This window comes from Diaphorina citri, unplaced genomic scaffold, assembly GCF_000475195.1.
Source record: "Diaphorina citri unplaced genomic scaffold, Diaci psyllid genome assembly version 1.1 scaffold354, whole genome shotgun sequence".
NCBI classification, from domain to species: Eukaryota; Metazoa; Arthropoda; class Insecta; order Hemiptera; family Psyllidae; genus Diaphorina; species Diaphorina citri.
The window spans coordinates 4,868-28,667 of NW_007377789.1; the positions used below are offsets into that span (position 1 = coordinate 4,868).

At 37.5% G+C, this 23,800-nt stretch overlaps 1 protein-coding gene across 1 annotated transcript in view; it reads left to right on the top strand.

The window, feature by feature from the left end:
- Positions 1 to 404: 404 nt before the first annotated feature.
- LOC103507937 (inositol 1,4,5-trisphosphate receptor) overlaps positions 405 to 23,800 on the top strand; it is a 45,680-nt gene continuing 22,284 nt past the window's right edge. Inside the window, exons 1-27 of the mRNA XM_026822669.1 lie at positions 405 to 573; positions 949 to 1,019; positions 1,686 to 1,801; positions 2,302 to 2,388; positions 2,588 to 2,851; positions 3,478 to 3,708; positions 4,171 to 4,312; positions 7,042 to 7,256; positions 7,754 to 7,914; positions 8,320 to 8,424; positions 8,956 to 9,163; positions 9,541 to 9,842; positions 10,316 to 10,603; positions 11,647 to 11,802; positions 11,956 to 12,066; positions 12,323 to 12,362; positions 13,002 to 13,149; positions 14,335 to 14,516; positions 15,114 to 15,283; positions 15,756 to 15,921; positions 18,389 to 18,563; positions 20,476 to 20,609; positions 21,025 to 21,294; positions 21,693 to 22,040; positions 22,371 to 22,491; positions 22,890 to 23,032; positions 23,352 to 23,539. Coding sequence (XP_026678470.1) covers positions 476 to 573; positions 949 to 1,019; positions 1,686 to 1,801; positions 2,302 to 2,388; positions 2,588 to 2,851; positions 3,478 to 3,708; positions 4,171 to 4,312; positions 7,042 to 7,256; positions 7,754 to 7,914; positions 8,320 to 8,424; positions 8,956 to 9,163; positions 9,541 to 9,842; positions 10,316 to 10,603; positions 11,647 to 11,802; positions 11,956 to 12,066; positions 12,323 to 12,362; positions 13,002 to 13,149; positions 14,335 to 14,516; positions 15,114 to 15,283; positions 15,756 to 15,921; positions 18,389 to 18,563; positions 20,476 to 20,609; positions 21,025 to 21,294; positions 21,693 to 22,040; positions 22,371 to 22,491; positions 22,890 to 23,032; positions 23,352 to 23,539 — 4,640 coding nt within the window. The 5' untranslated portion in view covers positions 405 to 475. The remainder of the gene's footprint in view (positions 574 to 948; positions 1,020 to 1,685; positions 1,802 to 2,301; positions 2,389 to 2,587; positions 2,852 to 3,477; positions 3,709 to 4,170; positions 4,313 to 7,041; positions 7,257 to 7,753; positions 7,915 to 8,319; positions 8,425 to 8,955; positions 9,164 to 9,540; positions 9,843 to 10,315; positions 10,604 to 11,646; positions 11,803 to 11,955; positions 12,067 to 12,322; positions 12,363 to 13,001; positions 13,150 to 14,334; positions 14,517 to 15,113; positions 15,284 to 15,755; positions 15,922 to 18,388; positions 18,564 to 20,475; positions 20,610 to 21,024; positions 21,295 to 21,692; positions 22,041 to 22,370; positions 22,492 to 22,889; positions 23,033 to 23,351; positions 23,540 to 23,800) is intronic.

A 23,800-nucleotide genomic window follows, 5' to 3' on the forward strand; every position in this document is an offset into this window, starting at 1 on the left:
CCTTACCCAATTATCTATCTTTCCCACATTTCATTAGACATTTTCTCATTTATGTATCAGGTACTTCCTAGAGTTTATTGTCAATGGCCTCTTACATGTATGATGAATGAAAGTTGAAGTTTCAAACACCACAAATATTTTTCGTTATTATTGCATTCATGTTCATGATGAGGATTGAGGAATGATTGGGTAAGTGTTTTATTATGTTTTAATGCCTAGGCAATAGGTAAGGTACCTATTGCCTAGGCATATTTTGTAGGTGTAGCCATAGTATAGTACTTCCACAGATGAGAAACCTCAGTTCTCAGTATGAAAGATACCTATTTGGATAAAATTTCTATCATGGAAACTGAACACCCTAGATGTCTTGTGATAATCCATTCTAACTATTCTCTGTTACAGCCTCCTCACATAGTATTATGTCAACTGGGTATCAGTTCATTTCCATGCACACAGTTTGAAACAAATCTCAAGCATGAATGATATGATAGGCTCGGCTAGTTTTCTCCATCTAGGAGACATTGTGTCCCTATTTGCAGAAGGCAATGTATGTGGTTTCCTCAGTACCCTTGGGTAAGTTTGATGTTTCTTTTAATATGTCCCACTATCCCATGTCCCCTCACACCCTTAGGTTATAGTTTTTGACTGGTTTGAGAAACAATAAAAGACCATAAGAACACATGAATATGTACGTAACTCACTTTCACTTGACCTCAATAGTTTAATCTCAAATGGTCTTCAAAACGCATATAAGAAGAATTAACTTAATGCCATTGAACTATTTTCAGCCCTGTTTTGGTTGCATTTTCATATTTATTATAGGTAGAACCTTTTAATTCTTTAGTAAGTATAACACATGTTAAACCAAGGTCCAAGATGATATTTTAGACAGTAAATTTTTACCTACTTATTTTTAATATCTGCCTCTAATACTCTTCTCTCCCACAGTCTTGTAGATGACAGAACTGTGGTATGTCCAGATGCTGGAGACTTGGCAAATGCACCAAAAAAGTTCAGAGGTAAGAATTGTAGCTCTTTTGAATGCCCATAAATCATGACCTTTTGAAAAGATAACAGTATAAACTCTTCAGAAAACATTGATTAATTTAATGGTAGATATGAGATTCTTTCTGCATGTGAAGTAAAAATTGTGGAGTGGATAATCCAGAGTCATTCGTGGAATAGGGCCCAGATCAAAACATTCTTTCATTGTAAACAATAGATTAGCTTAAATAAAGAATTAGCTCCTGTATTGGGATTATATGGAAGGGATGGGCTTATATTGATTAAGTTAGCAGTCTAGAAATTCACAAAACTAGGTCATGTAAATATTTAATCTGTTAATACAACTGTTTTTATTAGGTAGGTATTTTTACATTGGGGGAAAATACCTATTACCTAACGATAAAAGTGGTATTGTGTAAAAGTAGCTGTGTAAAATCTATACAGGTCTGGCTTTGGGAAAAAATAAAATGTAGGTAGGTACAAGGGGGAAACAAGGATTATTTATGAGTCCAATGCTCCAACTTAGTTGTTGTGGCTATTGTTGTATGTAATATCGCTGAATATTTACCAAGCATGCTTTTTTTTTTGCAATATGTTCCTATATGTATATTATTCGTTTATAACCTGTCAACAATTGCCAAAACAAATCGAATTTTAATGGATTTTTTGTTTTCTTCCAGATTGCCTGTTCAAAATATGCCCGATGAACAGATATTCCGCACAGAAACAGTTTTGGAAAGCTGCCAAACAAAGTGCCAGTTCCACCACAGATGCAGTCCTTCTGAAGCGATTACACGTGAGTTGAAATACATACCTATCTAACACACTTAACATTGAAAATGTACATTAAAATTGGCATAATAACAATTATTATTACAACCCACATTAGAAATGAAAATACGAAACCAATGGGTACCACCTACCTGAGAGTAGGTAATTTGATCAGTGAAAAAAAAAAAAAAAAAAAAAAAAAAAAAAAAGAGGGAAATGAGAACTAAAAAAAACAAACAGTTTTTTCAAAAAAAAAAAAAAAAAAAAAAAAAAAACATGTAGGTACTGAGCACTATAAATACCAAACGATTTTTTCAAACCATTCACCAGGAGGAGGGAATTTCCTCCCCCTCATAAGAGAGGGAGAGAGAGCAAAAGAGAGATAAAATAGCGGATTTACTGCTTGAATGACAAATAGAATCCTTTTACCCAAACAGTAGGCTTAAGCATTATTACATAGGTATAGTCGAATCCTCAAATCTTGTGTGATAAACTGTTGAAATCAGGATTGTTTTCTTATTTCAGCATGCTGCAGAAATTGAGAAGAAGCAGAATGAGTCTGAAAACAAGAAACTCTTGGGAATGGTCGTGCAATATGGGAGTGTGGTACAGGTAAGGGTTAAAATCACGATAGATCCTGTGTTTAGACTCATGAGGTCTGTGTCATAGCATGCCCTTCCCGTAGTATGCCACTTAAGAGATGGTCTCTAAAATACGATAGACCCTGTGCACTGGCTTAAACGATAGACTCTGTGCAATGGGATGTCATATGTAACAAAAAAATTTCCATTTTCGCTTCTTTCCCCCTCAGCTCCTTCACTTGAAATCAAACAAATTCCTCACGGTGAACAAACGCCTGCCGGCGCTGTTAGAGAAGAATGCCATGCGCGTCTATCTGGACGCCAATGGTAACGAGGGCTCCTGGTTCTACATCCTGCCGTTCTATAAGCTGAGGTCTACCGGGGACAATGTGGTGGTGGGGGACAAGGTCATCATGAACCCTGTCAATGCGGGACAGCAAGTCCTGCATGTGGCTGCCAACTATGAGCTGCCCGATAATCCTGGATGTAAAGAGGTGAGTACTTGAATAATTTTATAAACTGCTGGACTGCTCTTATCGTCCCAAAATCGAAGGGAGCAAAGGACATTAATAGGATAAGAGAATCCAGCCGTTCCGAGAACGAATCTTATCTGTATAGGATAAAATTCTCCCGGGTGGGAATCGAGCCCACAACCTAGCGCTTACAAGGCAGGTGCGCTACCTTCCAAGCTAACTAGGCTCGCTAATTTTTAGAAAATGACGGGAAAAAGACATAACTTTTTATCTATAAATTTATTTTGTTTAGTTTGAGATAATGGTCAAGTACAATACAACTGTTGTTCTGTTGTTCAACTGCAGCTGCAACTTCAGAACAGAGTTGTTCTGAAGATGGCCATAGTAGTGGTCGAATTATATCAACTCGTCTGTCCTTTTATCTATAGTCTTGTTTTTTTAACGTCTATCAGATAGGGGACAGTCCATAATCCACTCCAGTCAAGTGAAGACCATGTCCAGAAATATGTACTATAAATTTATAAAAATTAGGAACTTTTTAAAGATCTGTTGTTTTCATTTCCCCTGGTGCATCCCAATACTTCGCTACCAAAAGTGTCGTTATTTGAAAGGTCTGATCGTATTATGATCCTTGATTCCTTATCCAGGTGAACGTAGTAAACTCAAGTACCTCGTGGAAAGTGACCCTGTTCATGGAACATCGGGAAAACCAGGAAGAGATCCTCAAGGGTGGGGACGTGGTGAGGCTGTTTCACGCAGAACAGGAGAAGTTCCTCACTATGGACGAGTATAAGAAGAAACAGCATGTGTTTCTTCGTACCACGGGACGCACATCGGCTACTTCTGCCACCAGTAGCAAAGCTCTGTGGGAGATAGAGGTAAGCAGAATTCATAATCCAAAAGTAAACCTTCAAAAAATTATCCAAATTTACTCGAAAATTAATCCTTCAGTCTAAATGCGACTTACTCGTCCCGCGGACAAGTAGAAGTATCTGTGTGTTTACTAGACAGCCATACAACCGAAGGTCGAACCTGGCCATGCTAAATATGCTCATCAGTAACACCAAAAATCCGCCAATAGCCTGCTCCACGAAAGTATGGACTAATGGAAAATCACTATTGTAGGGTAGCTATCTTGTAAACAAAAGTACCCTACTTTGTGTAAATTTATTATGTATTATCACTTTTACACTTGGAACTTTTATTGTTTCATACTTTCGTGGAATATGCTACTCGAGTGGCATCTCTACATTATAACTGACCCTGCTTTTTTTTTAAATACGTCATTAAAATAGTATCCAATCAGAAAATATGAAATGAAATGTTTTCTCACCCCCCAGGTAGTTCAACATGATCCGTGCAGGGGAGGGGCGGGACATTGGAATTGTCTGTTCAGATTCAAGCACTTGGCAACAGGGCATTATTTGGCTGCTGAAATTGACACCGATGAAACTATGGACCAGATGAGATCAAAGCTCAGAGGTAACTGGAGATTCTTGTTAATGTTATACAGTTAATTAGGTCTCTATTTTGTAGGCAGTATCACATTCTCTTTTGTATAACTGGATACAAACAGGGTATATTCTATTTATAAGCTTACAATTCACTAGTTTTCTGAAACTGCTATTTTGTGGTGAGATAGGGACGACTATTACTATTATTGGGTCAAATTCTGAAATCATATTGAGGATAAAATTCCATACTTCGGCTGGGATTGAACCCACGCCCTCCTGTTTACCAGGCGAGCGCCTTGACCACTACACCACCGGAGAGATTTGTAGAAGTGATGATATTTGACGCACTCCCACTCCATAAAATAATCATGAAAAGGCTGTAGGTGCCTATCTACAGTACCTAATTTAAAATAGGTACATACCTAGATTATTATTATTATTATTATTTTGTGAAGCGTGGACAAACGACAAATCACAAGAACCTAAGTAGGCGTCCACAACGGAGAACCGACCATCGAGTCCATCGAACCTCGCTTAGTACCGACCCAAGAGAAGATGAACAAACTCTGCTTTGCTAAAGTGCTAAAATTTGAATAGGTACGTACCTACCCTATATTTTGGGTGTACGAAAATATCTAGGTAAGGATAAGGATCTACGGTCTACGGTAAAGGCCTCGTACGATAATACAGTGTGTACGGTATTAAGTGTATGGATGTTGCCAGATTGACAACTAAACCAGCGTTGCCAGATTTCTACCATCTGTATGAAAATTACCGTACGTACGGTGCCAACACTCTGATTTCTCCATTTTATTTTCAACTTGGTATTCTTGGACCGGCCGGATCATATTTTTGGGGGTAGTTTTTAGGAGATATTTTTTTAAAATAAATAATTTGCTTCTTTAAAATACACGTTGGATATTTTGGATTTTGTCGCGGGAAAAATATTTTATTAAAATCAAAAAATTGTACGGCTATTTCTCAGTCATGTACGGTAACTCCATCATCGACATCTGGCAACGCTGCTCTTGGGATTTCATTATTTTTAATGGTTATCTTATCTTTTATTTTTATTCAAAAAAAACATTTTTATTTTTCCATTTTCCTCCAGTTTCCACTTTTCTAGTGTTTCTGTAAAGATGTCCTAATGGATTACAGTTGTCTGTATGGTTAGAAGATCTGGATATTTCACCTACGCTCACGTAAGCAGAAATCATTCATTTACTCAGTTGCTAGTTGACCTTCATTATCTTTTACTTTTGATAAGAGGTTACAGTCTCTGTCACCATTATTTCTATTAATCCTAATCCTGCAGGGTTCATTATGGCAATATAAATTAACCAATTGAAAAATAATGATAATGTAAACAAATGACTTCATTGGTTGAATAATGTTCCCATCAGTTGATAAATCCCAGCACCTAGATAACAGAATAATCTCCATTGACTCCATTCATAGCTCACAAGAAATTTCATTACTTTTGATAGGTAGTTTGGAACATGAAGAATATTTTAGACTAGAAATTTTGTGAAATAGAACTTATCCAATGTTCTCAGTTCCTACAAAGTTTAAGCTCACTGGTAAGACACTTCTTGTTGGTTCAATTTCAATAATCCAGAGGTTTTTATACAAATACCTAATTGTCCGATGGACTTTGGAATCCAAAGGCCATTTTTGCCTAGGATGTTGGTCACAATATCAGACATCCAACAGGTGTGATTAACAATTGTGTATTGAAGATTTTTTCATCTATTGTCGGGCTTTAATTGGCCTTCATCTAGAACTCTGGATCCTATCACTGTTGCTTGAACAAACTCGATAATAAAATTGTTGATAGATAATTGTTCCTAAACACTCCTTAAACTAGGGCTTGGCAACACAATTTCTATTGTGTGGGCTTAATTGGAGTTATTAAGCTCAATTGGAAGATAAACATTTCTTGATACCTTCCATTTAAAGTAGTTACCTAGTCAAATAATTACTGAGATCACAGGCTTTAGAAATCAAACATTATGTACCTACTTTCAGTTTAGGTAGGTATCAAAAATAGTTGGTGTTATCAAAAAATAAATAAGAATTAACAATAGTTGAATGAAGCTGTGTTCTTATCACTAAAAAAGTTATCAAACTACAAAGTACCTACTTATTTAAACTTGGGTGTAACAGGTGGTCATTTTGTTTCACAAGGCTATCCTCTCATTAGGAATTATTTTTGGCTAAATTCCAGGTAGACACCTTTTTACCTTTGGCTTGATATTTGCAGATGTAATAAATTTCAATGTTATTGACTTTAATTGTTTTTTAGGGGATTTAATATTGGTATTGGAAACATTGCTCTTGTATACCTACACGGGCAGAGTTTCTTGCCACCAATATTATGAATATTATGATGAAGTAGTTTAATATACAGCCTATGATACTTCATTGTGGAGTTTTTCCTTATTTTTATGAGCCTTTCATACATTGGATCCTGTTTTTAGGCTGTTCTCTGTTCTGGTACTCTTGGTATAGGATTTTTTTTTTTTACCCTAGATGTCTTGTGATAATCCATTCTAACTATTCTCTGTTACAGCCTCCTCACATAGTATTATGTCAACTGGGTCTGTCTGCTAAGTGCATGTAAGTTTTTCTAGGCGGGATAGTTTGTCAAGTAACATGATATAATGCTAGAAGGCCTATTACTTCTTTATTCTATCATTGTATTAAGTGCATGTAAGTTCCTCATAAAATAATCAGCGGGGGAAGTTTCTCTTGCAGACCATCACGGGGGGTCCGTCTATCATTTGGTGTCGGTGCCTCATCCTAATGAAATCTCGTCACTGTTTGAGCTGGATCCAACTACACTTACCCGGGCCGATAGTTTGGTACCGCAGTCTTCATATGTGAGACTACATCATCTGTGTACGAACACTTGGGTACATAGCACGTCGATACCTATTGACAAGGATGAGGAGAAACCTGTTATGTCCAAGGCAAGTACTTAATACTTACTTTAGGTGTATTTTATCATGTTTTTTCCCGGATTCCCTTGATTTTGTCCTCTTAGGGCGTAATTGCGCGAACACACTTGCTGCCACGGCCACTTAAGTATTTCAATGGTTATCTGAAAGAAGGCATCTGAACGAAATTTTTCCATTTTTTATATAAAAAAAAATCCAAGAATTAAAGAGATGTCTCTCATTTAAGGGAAGTGTACCTTCAAGGTTTCATACATGGGGGTCTGTGGGTAAACACCATAGAATATGCTTTGGTAGCCAGGGTGTTGAAGTTGAAAATTCATATCTCCTTGGTGGAATCAAAATTAGGTCCGATAATAAAATACACTTTTTCTGTGTCCGTGAAATAGGCATAATACCTGTATTACTGTGGTAGGATTGTTAGTGGTCTTAAACCCCAGGGCGCTCAGATTCTCCGAGGACCTTATTATATTTTAAGTTAACTATTAACCATGTTTTTCTCTCCCTTACAGGTGGGCTGTGCCCCCCTCAAGGAAGACAAAGAAGCATTCGCACTCATTCCCGTATCTCCCACAGAAGTGAGGGATTTGGATTTCGCCAACGATGCGTGTAAAGTTCTGGCAGCTAACTCTTCCAAACTGGAAAACGGATCCATTTCACAGAATGAAAGAAGGTAATTTGGATTAATTTGAAGGTAATTTGGATCTTGACGATTCAGGAAGACTTTTAAGGGGGACAAATATTGGAGTCACTTTTACAAGAACGGGTTTTAACCTACAGAACAGACCCATGTGCCAAATCTTGGTCATAGTAAATATGTCCCAATACCTAGCCAAAGTAAAATCTCTGCAAACTTTGGTTTCTCTTATTTACGAAAACTGTGTTCCATAAAGTTTACTTGAATTGTTTTGTTGAATTGGTCTTAGATATATTTAAATTTAAGTTAATTGCATCGGTCTACTACAATAACTTCCGTTGTGTTTCTCTTGTATCTGTGCAAGATAAAATTGCAGTACGATTTACTCGTACGTATTTATAAGCGATGGTTGTTCTATGGTATCATTCTTTTATGTTTCAGGGCTGTTACCAGTTTGTTACAAGACATTGTTTACTTCATTGCCGGGCTGGAAAATGAACAAAACAAATCTGAAGCCTTGGAGCTTAGTGTCGTCAATCCCAACAGGTAATTATCTCGCCAACATCTAGGACATGAGATACAACATCTCTTGTAATAATTTGTGCTTTTTCACTTATACCACCTTTTGTACTTCTTACCTTTTCTTAGATAACCCTTTCATTAATAACAATACCTTCGTTCTCTACTTAAATTACATTGAACTACTTCATATCCTTTAAATATTGGAGGGATATTGTTCTCTCACATGCATTTTATTCATCCTTCAGCTTACAAGCTTTTCTGCTGTAGACCTTAGCATATCCTTTAAATATTGGAGGGATATTGTTCTCTCACATGCATTTTATTCATCCTTCAGCTTACAAGCTTTTCTGCTGTAGACCTTATTGTTTTTTGTTATTTTTTTTTCTTCTTTTTTACATTAGTAGTAGATTTCTTTATTAATTATTATGCCTTATTTTGAATTATTTTAACTCTATCCTTTTCATTTCAAGCTCCATTATTATTTGTTTTGTTCACATAGCGAGTAGAGTTCTCTATTATTGATAAGTTCAGCTTTGCTGTTGTGTGTTTCAACAGGGACCGCCAGAAGTTGCTCCGAGAACAGTACATCCTGAAGCAGCTGTTCAAAATATTGCAAGCCCCGTTCCTGGAAATAGTGGAAGGAGAAGGTCCTTTCCTTAGGATTGAAGAGTTGAATGATCCCAAGAACGCCCCGTACAAGTATATGTTTCGACTGTGCTATCGAATATTGAGACTCAGTCAGCAGGACTATAGGAAAAATCAGGTTTGTGAACTTTATTTTATGAAGTTACCTTGGAACCGTATGAGGTTTCACTTCGGGGTAAGTAATTACATGCTTGCTATTCCGCAATTAAACAAATAAACACCTTTTTGCTTACATTTTCATTCAAACTTTTTTTTTTCAATGCTTCTTTGGTCTTTTTCTTGCCACTTCTATTCCTCTCTATCCTTCCAGTTCTACATATTCTTGCAGCTTTCCTTAACTCTGAAATGTTAAATAAACTTTGGAAACGGGATACCATGTCAAGTACTAATTAATACTAAAATAACAAGAGAATAAGTTCACTTGACTTCACTTGACTAAATAATATTCTGAAATGGTGAAATGTTAATTAATCTCTTGGTTTCGATCTGTTCTAGGAATACATAGCCAAGCACTTCGGATTCATGCAAAAGCAAATCGGCTACGACATCCTAGCCGAAGACACAATAACTGCTCTGCTTCACAACAACAGAAAACTGCTGGAGAAACACATCACGGCAGCGGAAATAGAAACATTCGTAGGCCTCGTCAGAAAGAATATGCACAGCTGGCAGTCGAGATTCTTAGATTATCTATCGGACCTGTGTATTTCCAACAAGAAAGCAATTGCCATTACCCAGGAGCTGATATGTAAAAGTGTGCTGAGCTCGAGAAATGCAGATATTCTTATTGAAACTGGGTGAGAAACCTTTGGAACTTTTTCTCTCTGAAATTCCTTTTTGAACGGCTGCCGCTCTCTAAAATGGAAGAGCTGAAAATGATGAAAAATTCTTCGGGGACTTATTTATGGAGGGGATATTGAAAGCTGTGAAGATTCATTTTTCATGTCCCAAATTTCCTTTGGCCACCACTACTTTAGTGTTGAGTTCGGACAGTAAAGTTCGAATGAGTAATATTGAATGACTCTGTACTTTTTAAGACTTTGTAAAATAAATACTAGACACTTATAACTTAAAATGTCGTTATCACCGTTTTACCTAGAGGATTTTTATTGACTCCCAATTGTCTAAAAACCTAACTGTCCACTTGTCTTTCAGAATGACAAAACCATCCACCAATGCAAGCCCAACGAACGAACTTCTCATGAACGGAGAAATCAACCACAAAGAAGTCCCAATTGTCTAAAAACCTAACTGCCCACTTGTCTTTCAGAATGACAAAACCATCCACCAATGCAAGCCCAACGAACGAACTTCTCATGAACGGAGAAATCAACCACAAAGAACCCACAGAGGAAGTAGTTCTATTGTGGAACCAGAGGAAATATTCCAAGCTTCTCGTAGCGTTATCTCGTAACGCTAAGCTTGGGATTAAGCATGATATTGCCCTTCTGGATTACTATCGACATCAGCTGAACTTGTTCTCCAATATGTGTTTGAATAGACAATACCTTGCCTTGAATAATCTGTCGCCTCATCTCGACATAGACTTGATACGAAAGTAAGTCTTCTTCCTAGCCTTTTCCTATTTGAATAGGGTCGGCGTAAGTAAGTATAACTGAGAAAAACTAGGGGTCGGAAGCCCAATCGAGTGACTGGGTTCCGGAACTCTAATATATTAGGAACCTTGACACTTTAATATAGCATTCCAACATGAACACCTTATCCATCTTGACATAGACCTGATACGAAAGTAAGTCTTCTTCCTAGCCTTTTCCTATTTGAATAGGGTCGGCGTAAGTATAACAGGAAAACTGGGGGTCAGAAGCCCAATCGAGTGACTGGGTTCCGGAACTCTAATATATTAGGAACCTTGACACTTTAATATAGCATTCCAACATGAACCTCGATTCCCGCCGTGGGCGGATTTTATCCTGATGGGATAATGTTCGTTCTCGGAACGGCTGGCTTTCTCCTATCCTGTCTTCCTTCTCTCGGTTTGGCGGTATTGTTTTTGTTGGTAAGTTTGATTACTTTTCCCCCTCTTTTATCTAAATGTCTACTAAAGACTATTTCATTACCCGTTTCTGTTAAGGTTTGTTGTTTTAACAAATAATTAAGGACACGGTTAGCGATTTGGTAGGTGTGGTGTCTTTTTATACACACAGTATTGAAAACAACAACCACCCAGTAACAATGTTGCTTAGCAACGAGATTAACAATTGGGAAAATACTTTCCAGTTCGATTCCATCATTCTTTGGTCTGTTCTCAGTTCTCTGCTTACAATAAAACATACATCTTCCTATTCCAAATCCTATCCCTGTATTTTTTCAATCCTTACATTACATAATACAATAATTACAAAAAGATACAATAAAGGAGAACCCCTACTTTATTTCTTTTTATTTAAGAGGTTTGACAGAGGGAACTGTAACTGCTATGGTCTTATCGTCCCGAAATCGAAGAGAGAAGAAAGACAGGATAGAAGAAAGCCAGCCGTTCCGAGAACGTACATTATCCCATCAGGATAAAATCCGCCCTGGGTGGGAATCGAACCCGCGGCCTAGCGCTTACAGTGTTTAATTTTAGACTTTATGTTCTAGATGTATGGCGGATGAGAATGTTCCGTACGAGCTCCGAGCATCCTTCTGTCGTCTCATGTTACATTTACATGTAGATAGAGATCCCCAGGAACCTGTGACGCCTGTCAAGTATGCCAGACTGTGGTCTGAGATACCTTCCAAGATGTCTATCAATGAGTAAGTAATGGAAAATAATCACTAGTGATGTTTTTCACCAATGACTTAATGAGAGATTTCACTAATGGTAGAATTTTTAACCACCCATAAAGGGAGTTTTTAATGATCCAAACCGAGGTTGGTCGCCCTAATTAAGCCTATTATTTGTTTCAGCTATGATACAAATAGAACTCCTGATCCCAACAAGGAGGCTGTTAGGCAACGCTTCAGTTCAACCATTTCATTCCGAAACCCTAAAAAATATGTAGTTATTAGACTTATTAGGTATTTTTATAGAACATATAACATAATACAGAAAGAGTCTTCAGTGGCCTTAATCTATTAACAGAAATGAACTAAACAAGAAGAACAGGGAGTAAAAAATCTTTTGGTCGATTTAAAATTACACTTTGGTGTATGATATGTAACTTGTGTGTATGATATTTCTCACAAGGTATTTTTCATCCACTAATCCACTATTCTCCTAATTAGAACCACGTTTATATGAGGTTTCCCTAATTAAGTCTATTATTTGTTTCAGCTATGATACAAATAGAACTCCTGATCCCAACAAGGAGGCTGTTAGGCAACGCTTCAGTTCAACCATTTCATTAAGGCTAACGAAAATCGCCGTCCTCGTCTGAACACGGGGCCTGTAACAACGGAGGTTTGATAGAGGGACGTCTAATCGTCACGAAATCGAAGAAAGAAGCAGGACAGGATAGGAGTAATAATACTGTAACAATTCTGTCTGAGAGTATGCTGTGTCGTTTTGGTAACCCAAACTTTGGAAAGCTCGATTATTTGTTAGGTTTATATTAGACATCCTATGTATTAACATTATTCTTACCGTTTCTATTATTACTGGATACTAGGTATTTGTGTTTTTTTAAATTCTCATAATAAGAAGTTGGAGCTGAAATCTAAAGGTCTGAGCAACTGAGCATTGCGAACTCTTTTTAAGCTTTTTCAAAGATTTGGCGTTAAATAGCGGCCGAACCGTACATTTCTCGAGGTCCGGCCCGCGGACACTTTTGATCTTCATAAATTATGGAAGCTGTCTGCAAAATTTGAGCGACCTGTGACTAAAAGTAAAGTCGTGAGAAGTGCTGGTTCCTTTTGAGCTTTTTCCCTGTATAGCCCTAAATAGCGGAACTTTGGTCTGGAATAACGGAAATTTTCTGGAGAAGTCATGGATTAGAACTTTTTACTGATTTCAGGTTGTCAAGCTAGCCCGGGACTTGATCTACTTTGGATTTTATAGTTTTAGTGACCTGCTTCGACTGACGAAAACCCTGTTGAGTATTTTGGACTGCATTTCGGACGATGACTATATTAAAGGAAAAATTCCTACAGGTGAAATTCATTGTAAGTTTTTGCATTTTGTTCTAATTGTAAGACACGGATTTCGTCTTCGCTGTTGGAGGAGGACCTATCCTAACCCTAAACCTTACCTCTAACTCAATTTTTACCCATTTTCGCCCTGGCCCAACCTTACCTATAATAACCCTGGATTAACCTTACCTATCTCAATTCTGACCTAACCCTACCTGTCTCTAACACATCCTAACCTAACCAAATCTAGCCAAAACTTAACCAGAATCTAACCAGGATAGTAACCAAAGTTGTGTAATGCACGTTTTCATTTTGGATGTTTTGGTCACCATTTTAGAATGTAATTGTCACATGTAGACCTACTGTCACATTAATGCATTGCTAAGAGCAGTAATTTTCTAATTGTTCTATTATTGTTAGCACTAACCTTATTATGGCCATCATCAGAGTTTCAACTCCGTTTAAGTCAAACTCTTGGATTAAGACGTAATCTAATTGGTGAAATTTTTTGAAATCAATCAATCATGTTGCCTATCCTAGAGTTAAATTTAAACGGAGTTTAAACTCAAACTGTGACCTCAGCCATTACTAGTTGTATTATCTTCATTACTTCTCAGATATTATAAAAGTAATATAGCTTCTTTGATGTTGTAGTTTTTATTAACTCTTCTGTCATTCGCACTGACTTGGCTGATTTGTAATAATTTAATTAATTTTATTGGCCATTAAAACTGCCAATTTATTTTGCTTCCTATTTCCTAACTAACTAACTAACTAACAAAGGCATTGCTTTACACGTATTTCATTAGCTCTCTCTTTTACTTTCGTTTTTTATGCACAAATTTGTCGCTATCGTGTGGCATTGTGGCAAAGACAAATAAAGAAGCCATTGTAATTTACCGGAATCGGCATGTGAAATACTTCCAGTCATAGGGAACCAAAATACTCCAAAACTAGCTAAAATCCTTCGAAACGGATTTTGGGCCACTTTTTTGGGCTCTGCAAAAACTTGTAAAAGTCAGCACATCTGCAAAAAATACCTTCAAAAGTGAGCATATCTGCGAAAATTATCTGTAGTAACCTTTTGATTTCTTCTTAATTTTGCTATTGCCTATTGCTGCTAATTTTTGAACAAACTTATTTAATGTCAAATTTTGAACGAAAATGTCTAACTATCGATCAATATTTTTATTTTATTGATTCATTTTATTTTTCCAGCTGAAGGCGGTGTTCTCCGGTCTATAGGGGACATGGGAGCCGTAGTGACAGGTCTAACGTTAGGAGCCTCTGGTATTGGCCCCAACGAACCCTCCAGTGTACAGAACAAAACCAAACTACTTAGCAAAGAAGGATACCCTCTAGTCATGGACACTAAGTTGAAAATCATAGAAATATTACAAGTAAGCTCACCTAAAAAAAGGAAATTGGTCAGAAAATCCTTTCCTTTCATGTATTTACCCTTGCAATATTATATTGTATACCTAATTGATGCTAATAAAAAAATTACAAATATAAGAAAGTTTTTCAGCAACCATAAACAAGAAAGTTGTTCAGGCGATTTCCCCTTTTTTAAAAGAAAATCCGGAAATTAATTCAACCACTAGGTGGCGTGGTAGCGCCTGTGATAAACCATTGGAAATCCAAGATGGCGCATTCCCAACCATCGAAGATATAGAGTTCAATTTCCAAAAAGAAATCATTTCCGTTTCCGAAATACAACTAAAGTTGAACAAAATTAAAATTAAGTAAGGTTCCAAGTAATTTTTTTGAGCAATCTATTTAAGTTGAAAAAACTTCTTGACGCGTTACGCGTTTGCTGTTTTCAATCTTCGATGCGATTTTCTTTTTATACAATAAGAAAATCAAAAAAGTTACAGCAAAAAATGTGTTTATTTGGTGAGCTTTCGATAAACCTCACAGTATCATCATCAGACCAAGGTGATAAACCGTTCTCACGTATGAAAAATCCACCATCTTTGTGTGAATTTCTTTTTCAGTTCATCCTTGACGTACGATTAGACTACCGAATCAGTTGTTTGCTGTGTATTTTCAAACAAGAATTTGACGAGACTGAAAAGTTCACCTCGAACGAGACTGTTTCCATCGGGAATCGAACCATCGACCTGGAGCTTATCGGGACACAAGCCGAGGGAATCTTCGGAAATAGGTAAGGAGCTCTGGTGAAAATGAAAATTGTTTTCTCAGTTTTTTAATTATTATTATTATTATTATTTTTGCGAGATTTGATAAAAGGAACTAAGAAGGAAGGCCTTATCTTCCCGAAATTGAAAAGAGGAAGACAGGATAGAATAAAGCCAGCCTTTCTGAGAACGTATTATCTGTTCAGGATAAAGTTCGCCCTGGGCGGGAATCGAACGGGTGACCTAGGGCTTCTCAAATTTCTCTTCATTAAATCAGTAGACGGTACTTTGTTTCATTATTGTATGCTCTGTAGAGCCAAGCTTGTAGGCCCAATGTCCAAAATTTTGACCACGTTAAAACGAGTGTCCAAAATATTGAAAACTGGGTCTTTATGACTACAAGGTACACATTTACACTGACTTTTGAGACTACAAAAGGAAATATCTGGGACACTGGGCTTTGAGAGGCTAATTGTTTACGTGGTTTATTAATTTCAGCACGGAATGTGAAGCTCTAGATCTAGACGGGCATGGCGGGCGCACATTTCTCCGAGTGTTACTTCACCTCGCTATGCATGATTATCCAGCCCTGGTATCTGGGGCGTTACATCTGCTATTCCGACACTTCAGTCAGAGACAGGAAGTCCTGCAGGCTTTCAAACAGGTGAGAGTCTTCCCTTAGGAAAATCTTCTTTGACTTATCCCACTCAAGTGGAATCTTCCCTAAGGAAAATAATACATGCAATACATTCCTTACTTTTTTGTTATTGATAAAGGGACTTGTGTTCGTATTGTCTGGCTGGGAGACATTTACTGTATCCAAAACCAAATGTCAGCCCAAAAGTGATTAGTTGATCACCCTAGGGCTGATTGCTTTATTATTGATAAAGGGATTTGTATTCGTATTGTCTGGCTGGGAGACATTTACTGTATCCAAAACCAAATGTCAGCCCAAAAGTGATTAGTTGATCACCCTAGGGCTGATTGAGAGGCTAACGAAAATCACCGTCCTCGTCTGAACACGGGACCTGTAACAACGGAGGTTTGATAGAGGGACGTCTAATCGTCACGAAATCGAAGAAAGAAGCAGGACAGGATAGGAGGAATAATACTGTAACAATTCTGTCTGAGAGTATGCTGTGTCGTTTTGGTAACCCAAACTTTGGACAGCTCATCAATATCATATCTTATTCTGGCTAGGGGTCGTTAAACAGAGAGAAGACTAGCGTCTGGCTGTGGGACTATAAACAGGGAGGAGAACAGCTAACCCTAACCAGCCTTTGGTCTTCATTTCAAGGTTTTCATTCAAAGGCATCGATATGTTAAGAGTTGACGTTTTTTCTTTGTAATTTACATGCGAGTTGAAATTGAGATTTGATGAGCCTCATTCATCAAATACATGTTTTCTGGCTTTCATATATTTCATTCATGATTGTTATTTATTTTTACTGATCATTTGAAGTATTGTATTGACTGCAACATTGAAATCTGCATTTTTTTCCCTTGTGCAGATTTTAGTAGGTTTGATTTTTTACGATCCTAATCTAGTCCTTTGAAGCCTAACTGTGGAATAGGCTTGCTTCATATGGATAAGCAATGAATATATTAATAAAAAGATAAATATTTTTGTCTTGAATAGTCCCTCTTGATATACTAGGAAAGCCATTGTATAAATTTACTATCAAAACTCCAAGAGCTTTCCAGGGGTACCAATATCGATATTATGCTCATCATGTAAAATTTTCTAATTAATTGGCCTTTTTTACAGTCCCCTGTCAATAGAATTTAAGCATAAAACAATCTGAACATAATTATGTATATTATGTACACAATCGCTTGTAAGTATCTACATTGTTGCCTTTGAGAAATTGATACTTCGAGTATTTTGACCCTTACCTATTTTTGAGTTGTTTGATTAAGCCTTCTTTGGTATGTGCACGAATTTTACGAGGATCACGGAATGTTTTTTTTAGGACTTCATGAAAAATTAATCGGGTAATATCCAAACGTTACCCAAATCTTACCCGATCATTTGGGGTAAAATCTTGGGTATAAAATCAATAATTCTTTGTGGTATAGGTAGCAGAGCCTTTTCACGACTTTTGAGGATTAGTGCCTCCTTCACTAATAATTCTCATCTACTCTGATCATCAATCTTTTTATAATGGTTTATTATTTATTATTATTATTATTATTATTTTTTTTTTCAAGACATAAATCCGTGCACATACCCAATTTTAACTCTATCCCTCTAGTTTTGTTTGTGTGTTTCTCCTCGCTAACGTGTTCGCGTGTTGTGTTTTGTAATGCGTTTTGATTTTGATTTTTGTTAGCTTGTTAACGCTGGAGAAGATGTGCTTGTGTTCTACAATGACAAATCTTCGTTCCAACAATTCATAGCCATGATGCAAAACCAGCGAACGCGCATGGATGAAAGTAGTCCGTTGAGGTAAATACCTAGTAGACGTTTCAATAAAACGGGCGGTTTCACAGTCTCTTTTTCTTTGCCTTTTCCCATGTACAGACAGGGTCGGCGTTTTTCGTCAGCCTCTCAATCAACCCTAAACAGTTCCTTATTATTAGTTTTATTTTTTATACAGGCTTTCTTTTAAGTGACAGGGTTTTCCTGGAGGAGCTCTTCCACCCTCTCTTTTTCTTCCCATTCCTTCCACCCACCTATTCAAAAATCTCTCTACCTGTCTAGATATGTATCTTTATTTCCTTCTCCTCTGGTCAACTTATGGTCAGTTGGCCAGGTCAACAATCTGAATTTAAACATGATTTAAGTTGTCATCAGATTGAGCAATCCGATTGATTGATTCTAAACTTTGGGTTAAAACGCATCCATCAAGGAATCAGTTTAACTAAAACTAAGTTTTTTTTTTAAGAGGTTTGACAAAGGGAACTGTAACTGCTATGGTCTTATCGTCCCGAAATCGAAGAGAGAAGGAAGACAGGATAGGCGCCTGTAAGATAGGCGAAACTCGAGTCGGAGTAGAAAAACACAAATACCTAGTATCCAGTAATAATAGAAACGGTAAGAATAATGTTTGGAAAGCTCATCAATATCATATCTTATTGATTGTTTCTCTCTGCAAGAAGCAAAACAATCCAACTTGTAATGATTTCAGGTTCAACTGTTAGTGTCAGACGCGGATGTAGAATCGTACAAGCAAATCAAATCGGATCTCGACGTCCTAAGACAGTCAGTGGAGAAGTCAGAACTGTGGGTGTACAAGTCTAAGAACGGAGAGGAGCATGGCAAGAAACACAGCAAGGCTGGAGCTGAAGATGACGATGATGCAGGTAAAGAAACATTGTAAAATAATAAATTAAATATAAAAACAAAGATCTGAGATGGAATAGTGGAAGAGGATATTTTCAATAGAAATTTTCAAAGAAGCACTACCAACTAACCTAACTAGGCTGGCAAAAAAACTAAGTTTAAACTCAGATTCTAGTCCCGGCTATTAACTATCCTACTCTGAAACCGGTCATGCATAAATTGGTCGCACATATCCCAGGTAGGTAGGCATGCCTTCTCGCGTTAATTTTATATTCCTTGCCGACGGGTTCGATCCTACCCAAGGTATGTAATTTTCCCCTTTATATGAAACTGAGTAAATGAGCTTAATATAAACCAGTAGTTTAGTGAACTTTGGAAATCATTTAGGACCCAAAAGGTCTGTTCTTGCCCAAAATTTAATGAACAAATTTACTTTATGTGTTAAAAATGTTGGCCAAATTTTACCAAAATCGTACTAGCCGGTTCGAAGTTATAGCGAAACGAATAAAATGCAAATCGGCAAGTTATACTTAGAAGTCACTTTGTTCGTCCTATATGGGATATAATCTTTACTTTTATTGTAATTGCTTATGGTTCTGATTTGCAGGTATCATATAGAACTAGTCAAATTACTCGCCTGTTGTACGATGGGTAAAAACGTCTACACAGAAATCAAGTGCCATAGTCTGCTGCCATTGGATGATATTGTGGCAATGGTGTCCCATCCTGATTGTATTCCTGAGGTAAGATTTTTAGACTAACAGCCCATTTTATAAACAAAAATTCTCACGCTCAAGTCAGATTGAAACAAATTTTGGCCTATCAAATCAAACGAATTCGTCACGTTAAGCGTTAAAAAATTAAATTCCCAATTTTCGAACCACCTACACTGTTCGTATCTCGTGTTTTTCGTCTGAATTTAAAGTTTGTTATTGTCATGTTTCGGATGTTGTTATACGCTCTTGTACAACGCTTGATAGAGATAACGTTTAGGAAGACTTGAGAGAGAAGGGAAGAGGCTTTAGATATGAGGGTGTGAAGAGGTAGGATATAGGAGGGTAACGCCGACCCCAGATAAAATTCGGAAAAGTTGCAATAAAAGAAACAAGCAGGGTCCGTCCCTCCGGGAATTATTTAGCCCGTAGTTTATTCGATCGTGGTTAAAGAATACCTATGTACCTACTTAATTTAGACCTTTAATTTGATATATAGGTCGACCAGGTTTGGATAAGTCCTTCTATGGGGACAGACAGACCGACCGACCGACCGACCGACCAACCGAGCGAGCGAGTGACAGACACCGAAGCGAATACAATAGTCCGTCCCTTATACCTTTTTATTACTATTGTAATAATAAAGGAAGGAGATGAAGAGAAGAAAGAACGGAGAACATTGCAGTCATGAATCATGGTTATTTTTCGTGGTCCTTTGATGAAAAAAAGTGGAAAAATAGATACATAGTGCTTCTTTATATTACTCGAATAGGACTGTGTAGTCCCTAGGGTTATGGACAGCTGAAGGCTGACCACCTCAAAGGACTGGAACGGCACAAAGGAATTTGTGGTGTCTTACCTTGATAAAACTTGGGTTTTGTTCGGAGATACGATGTGGAACGGCGATAGGGTTTGTGAACACTCACGGCACTCAGGTTATCGGCAGAAAACAGGTTGAACTGGCAATGGATCGCGGCGTAATTTGGCGACCGCGAGGCAAATCGGTACGGCAATCAGCACAGACAGGTTGGGTCGAAAAAGGTGATGACCGTAACGATTGTTTTGGTAGGTATCGAGTGCACAGAGAAAAATAGTTCGCGCGCAAACGACACCAGCATGGCAGGAAAAAATTATCATGGTATTAAGAAAATATGAAGGGGCTCATACAAGGACTAAAGAGAAGATACTTATTGACATATATTTTGTTTTAATTTTCTAGGTGGTGGGGATGGAGCTGAGAAAATAATCAGGAAAGAGCTGAGTAATATGGAGAAGCAAGGATCTGCAATAGATCTGGATATAGGACCTCCCATACATGCTGATCAAGCAGAGGAATACAAGAAAATACAACAGGTGAGAAATGTTTTTTAATTTGAGGGACATTGGAGATATTTCGGAGAAAATAACAGGCTTCCTTATTAATTGGAAATTTTAGAGCAACCCGCTTGAATGAAACCAGTTCTGAAGTCGATTGACCTGGTTTAAGAGGTTGAGAATTTTCTCAGAAAAAAGTACAATTGTTTCAAAGAAGGACAAATTAAAAGGAGGATGCTTTTAATTGTGATAGCAATACTTCAAATTCTTGTTACAACTGTCGTTTCGCAATTCTACATCTAGATACATTTTATGAACTTGGACTTGAAATCTCGAATCGCCAACCTTCAGACTCGAAGTCCACCGCGCTAACCTCTCCACTAAGGCTGGTTCAAACAGATGAATTATTATATTCTCATCAATACTTTGATTAAATCTTGTTGTTCCCCACTAGATTCTCATCCGAATGAACAAGCTCTGTATCTCCCGCGCCACACCTCTGTCCCCGGTCAAACCTAGGAAACACGAACAGCGACTACTTCGTAACGTGGGCGTTCACACTATAGTACTGGATCTGCTACAAGTCCCCTACGATATGAAGGAAGACATCCGGATGAACGAGTTGATGAGATTGGCCCATCAGTTTCTGCAGAACTTCTGTCTGGGCAACCAGCAGAACCAGGTCCTTCTGCACAAACATTTGGATCTGTTTCTAAATCCTGGTGTAAGTAGAGTTAACTGCAATTGAGGCCATTGATGGAAGCAGGGCGTAAGTCCGAAAACTATGTTTTGAGAAAAACAGCTTTGACGTTTTTGACATTCTTTCCTGGAAAAATGGTAAGGTGAATATTGTCAAAAGTGACTAACTTTTATTTTTCAAAGGTTTGAACCAATTTTGACAAATAAATTAGGATTATTCCAAGGGCAGTCCTTTTTTACGTTTTGAAAAAACGTACGCCCTTCTTCTATCAATGTATGTTTTTATAATAAAAAGTCAATACATATAAATTGGTATATTAAACATTTAAATTTACAAATGTGATTAAAAAGGAAGAAACAATGTCCTTAATTATTTTATGTTTTTAGAATACATCCTTTTCTTAATAATATCTCCTCTTTTAGATTCGGGAAGCCCAGACCGTGTGCAGTGTATTCCAGGACAATTCCAACCTGTGCAACGAAGTCAATGAGAAGGTCATACAGCATTTCGTCCATTGTATTGAAACCCACGGCCGTCATGTGCAGTATTTAAAGTTCTTCCAGACCATAGTCAAAGCGGAAGACCAGTTCATAAGGAAATGTCAGGATATGGTTATGCAGGAGGTGAGTGTTGGACGGGGTAGTTTGATGAAATATGTCGATGTTCTGAGAATGAAAACCTTGGGAATTTTTCGCGAATGTAAGGATGTTGTGAGAAATATTTCAATCGAGGGGGAAAACTTCGCTGAAGCTGAGAAACTTTCCGACGCTGTATTATCTTAAGCACAAGCAATTTTATCTTGAGCAAACTTTACAAAAAAAAAAAAAAAAAAAATCTAAATACTCACCATCTAAATTGGAAGTATTGTGTTCATTCTTAATTAATTGTTGACGCGGGATGTTTAAATTATAGAGAGGACAAAATCCTTAAAATTGATTAAAGAGCAAAACATCTTTTCGTGATCTGCCATGCTTAAAATATCGAAAACCCCAAATTCGGCATTGGGATAAGCTTAGAACTTCCCTAAGACTACAAAGAAAACAAAAGGGCCTTCTTGTATTCGTCTAATAATTCCAATCTAATCATATGCTTCCTTACAGTCTCGTCAGCCCATATTCATTCAGTTACTTCAAGCCGCGTATAAAGTATCTCAATGCACATGGCTCAGTGCTTCGCAACGATTGTATGTGGAGAATTGTATACGAACCTTGACGGAAATAGGTAAGGTTATCCCAACTTTTAGGTTTGCCCCCCTACACCCAACTTTTAGGTTCAGAGTGGGCTCTTTGGGTACGCAAATAAGCTTGCAAATTTTTCAGGAGGTACAAAACTAGCAAAAGTCACCTTTTACGAGTTCTGTTTATGGTGCAATTAAATACATTGTCTTTTTTATTTCGGTCTTATAGCCTTGGTAATATTTTATTTTTAAAAGAGGAAAGAACAAAGTTATAGTTTAGAACAAAATTAAAATTTCAAAAATCAGCTTTTCTTTCCAAACTCACGATATAGATATAGCACTTCTACCATTTAGTATGTGTTTTCCTCACTAGGAATAACCCAAATAAAACACCTATCCAAAAGAACTATTCAAAAAACCTCCTTTGTTGGTTTTGTTTCAGCCAAGGGCAGATCGATAGCAATTCCTTCTGATTTGGAAAGCCAAGTCTCAGCCATGTTCAATAAAACCACTCTGCTGTCCAGACAAACTAGTAGATGGCTACAGGCGGCCAAGTCTCCTAAAATGGAGAGATCCCAATCCCAGGTAAGTCTTGTACAGCGGTAACCGGAAGTCCTGGGTTCAAATCCCGGCGTGGTCTGAGTTTTTTTTGGCTCTAGGTTTAAAATTCGAGATGCACTCAGCCTCGTGAGGACAAATGAGTAGCTACTTTGATCGAGTAACGACCATTGGTGTCATTACCAGTGTAAAAAGATTAGTGAAAAATGGAAATTGATTGCAAAAGAAGCACTTAATAACGCTGTGATGACCACATAAGTCGTAAAGGCTCTGCTTTACCACAAATATAATTCATCAGTTGATTTTGATCGATTCTTTTTTTCTGACTTGTTCGATTTGTTTCTAGCTAATGAGGCTGGACCGGAGTATCATCGAAGGACTCCAGGACATAGTGTTACTATTGGAGGATCAACTGAAGCCGCTAGTCCAATCAGAACTGTCCCTTCTAGTTGATATACTGTATAGGCCAGAGCTGTTGTTCCCATCGGGAACTGAAGCGAGGAAGAGATGTGAAGGTGGAGGCTTTATTAGGAGGTAAGGGCACACTGTACATCCATCCGATCTCGGAAGCTCAGCTGTTTTAGATCCTGAGGTTGGTGGTTCGATTTCAAATAAATTCATAAACATGTCACCTCTACGAGCGCTGGACTTGAAGTGACTTCGTAGAGTAAACCTAAACATCTCTCTCCTAGAGTAAACAAGTCTCTCGCGATCTTGGTCTAAAGATGGAGACGGAAATATAAGTATTCCTCAAGCCCACCACTTTTTTTTTTTTTTTTTTTTAATTTGAATTTC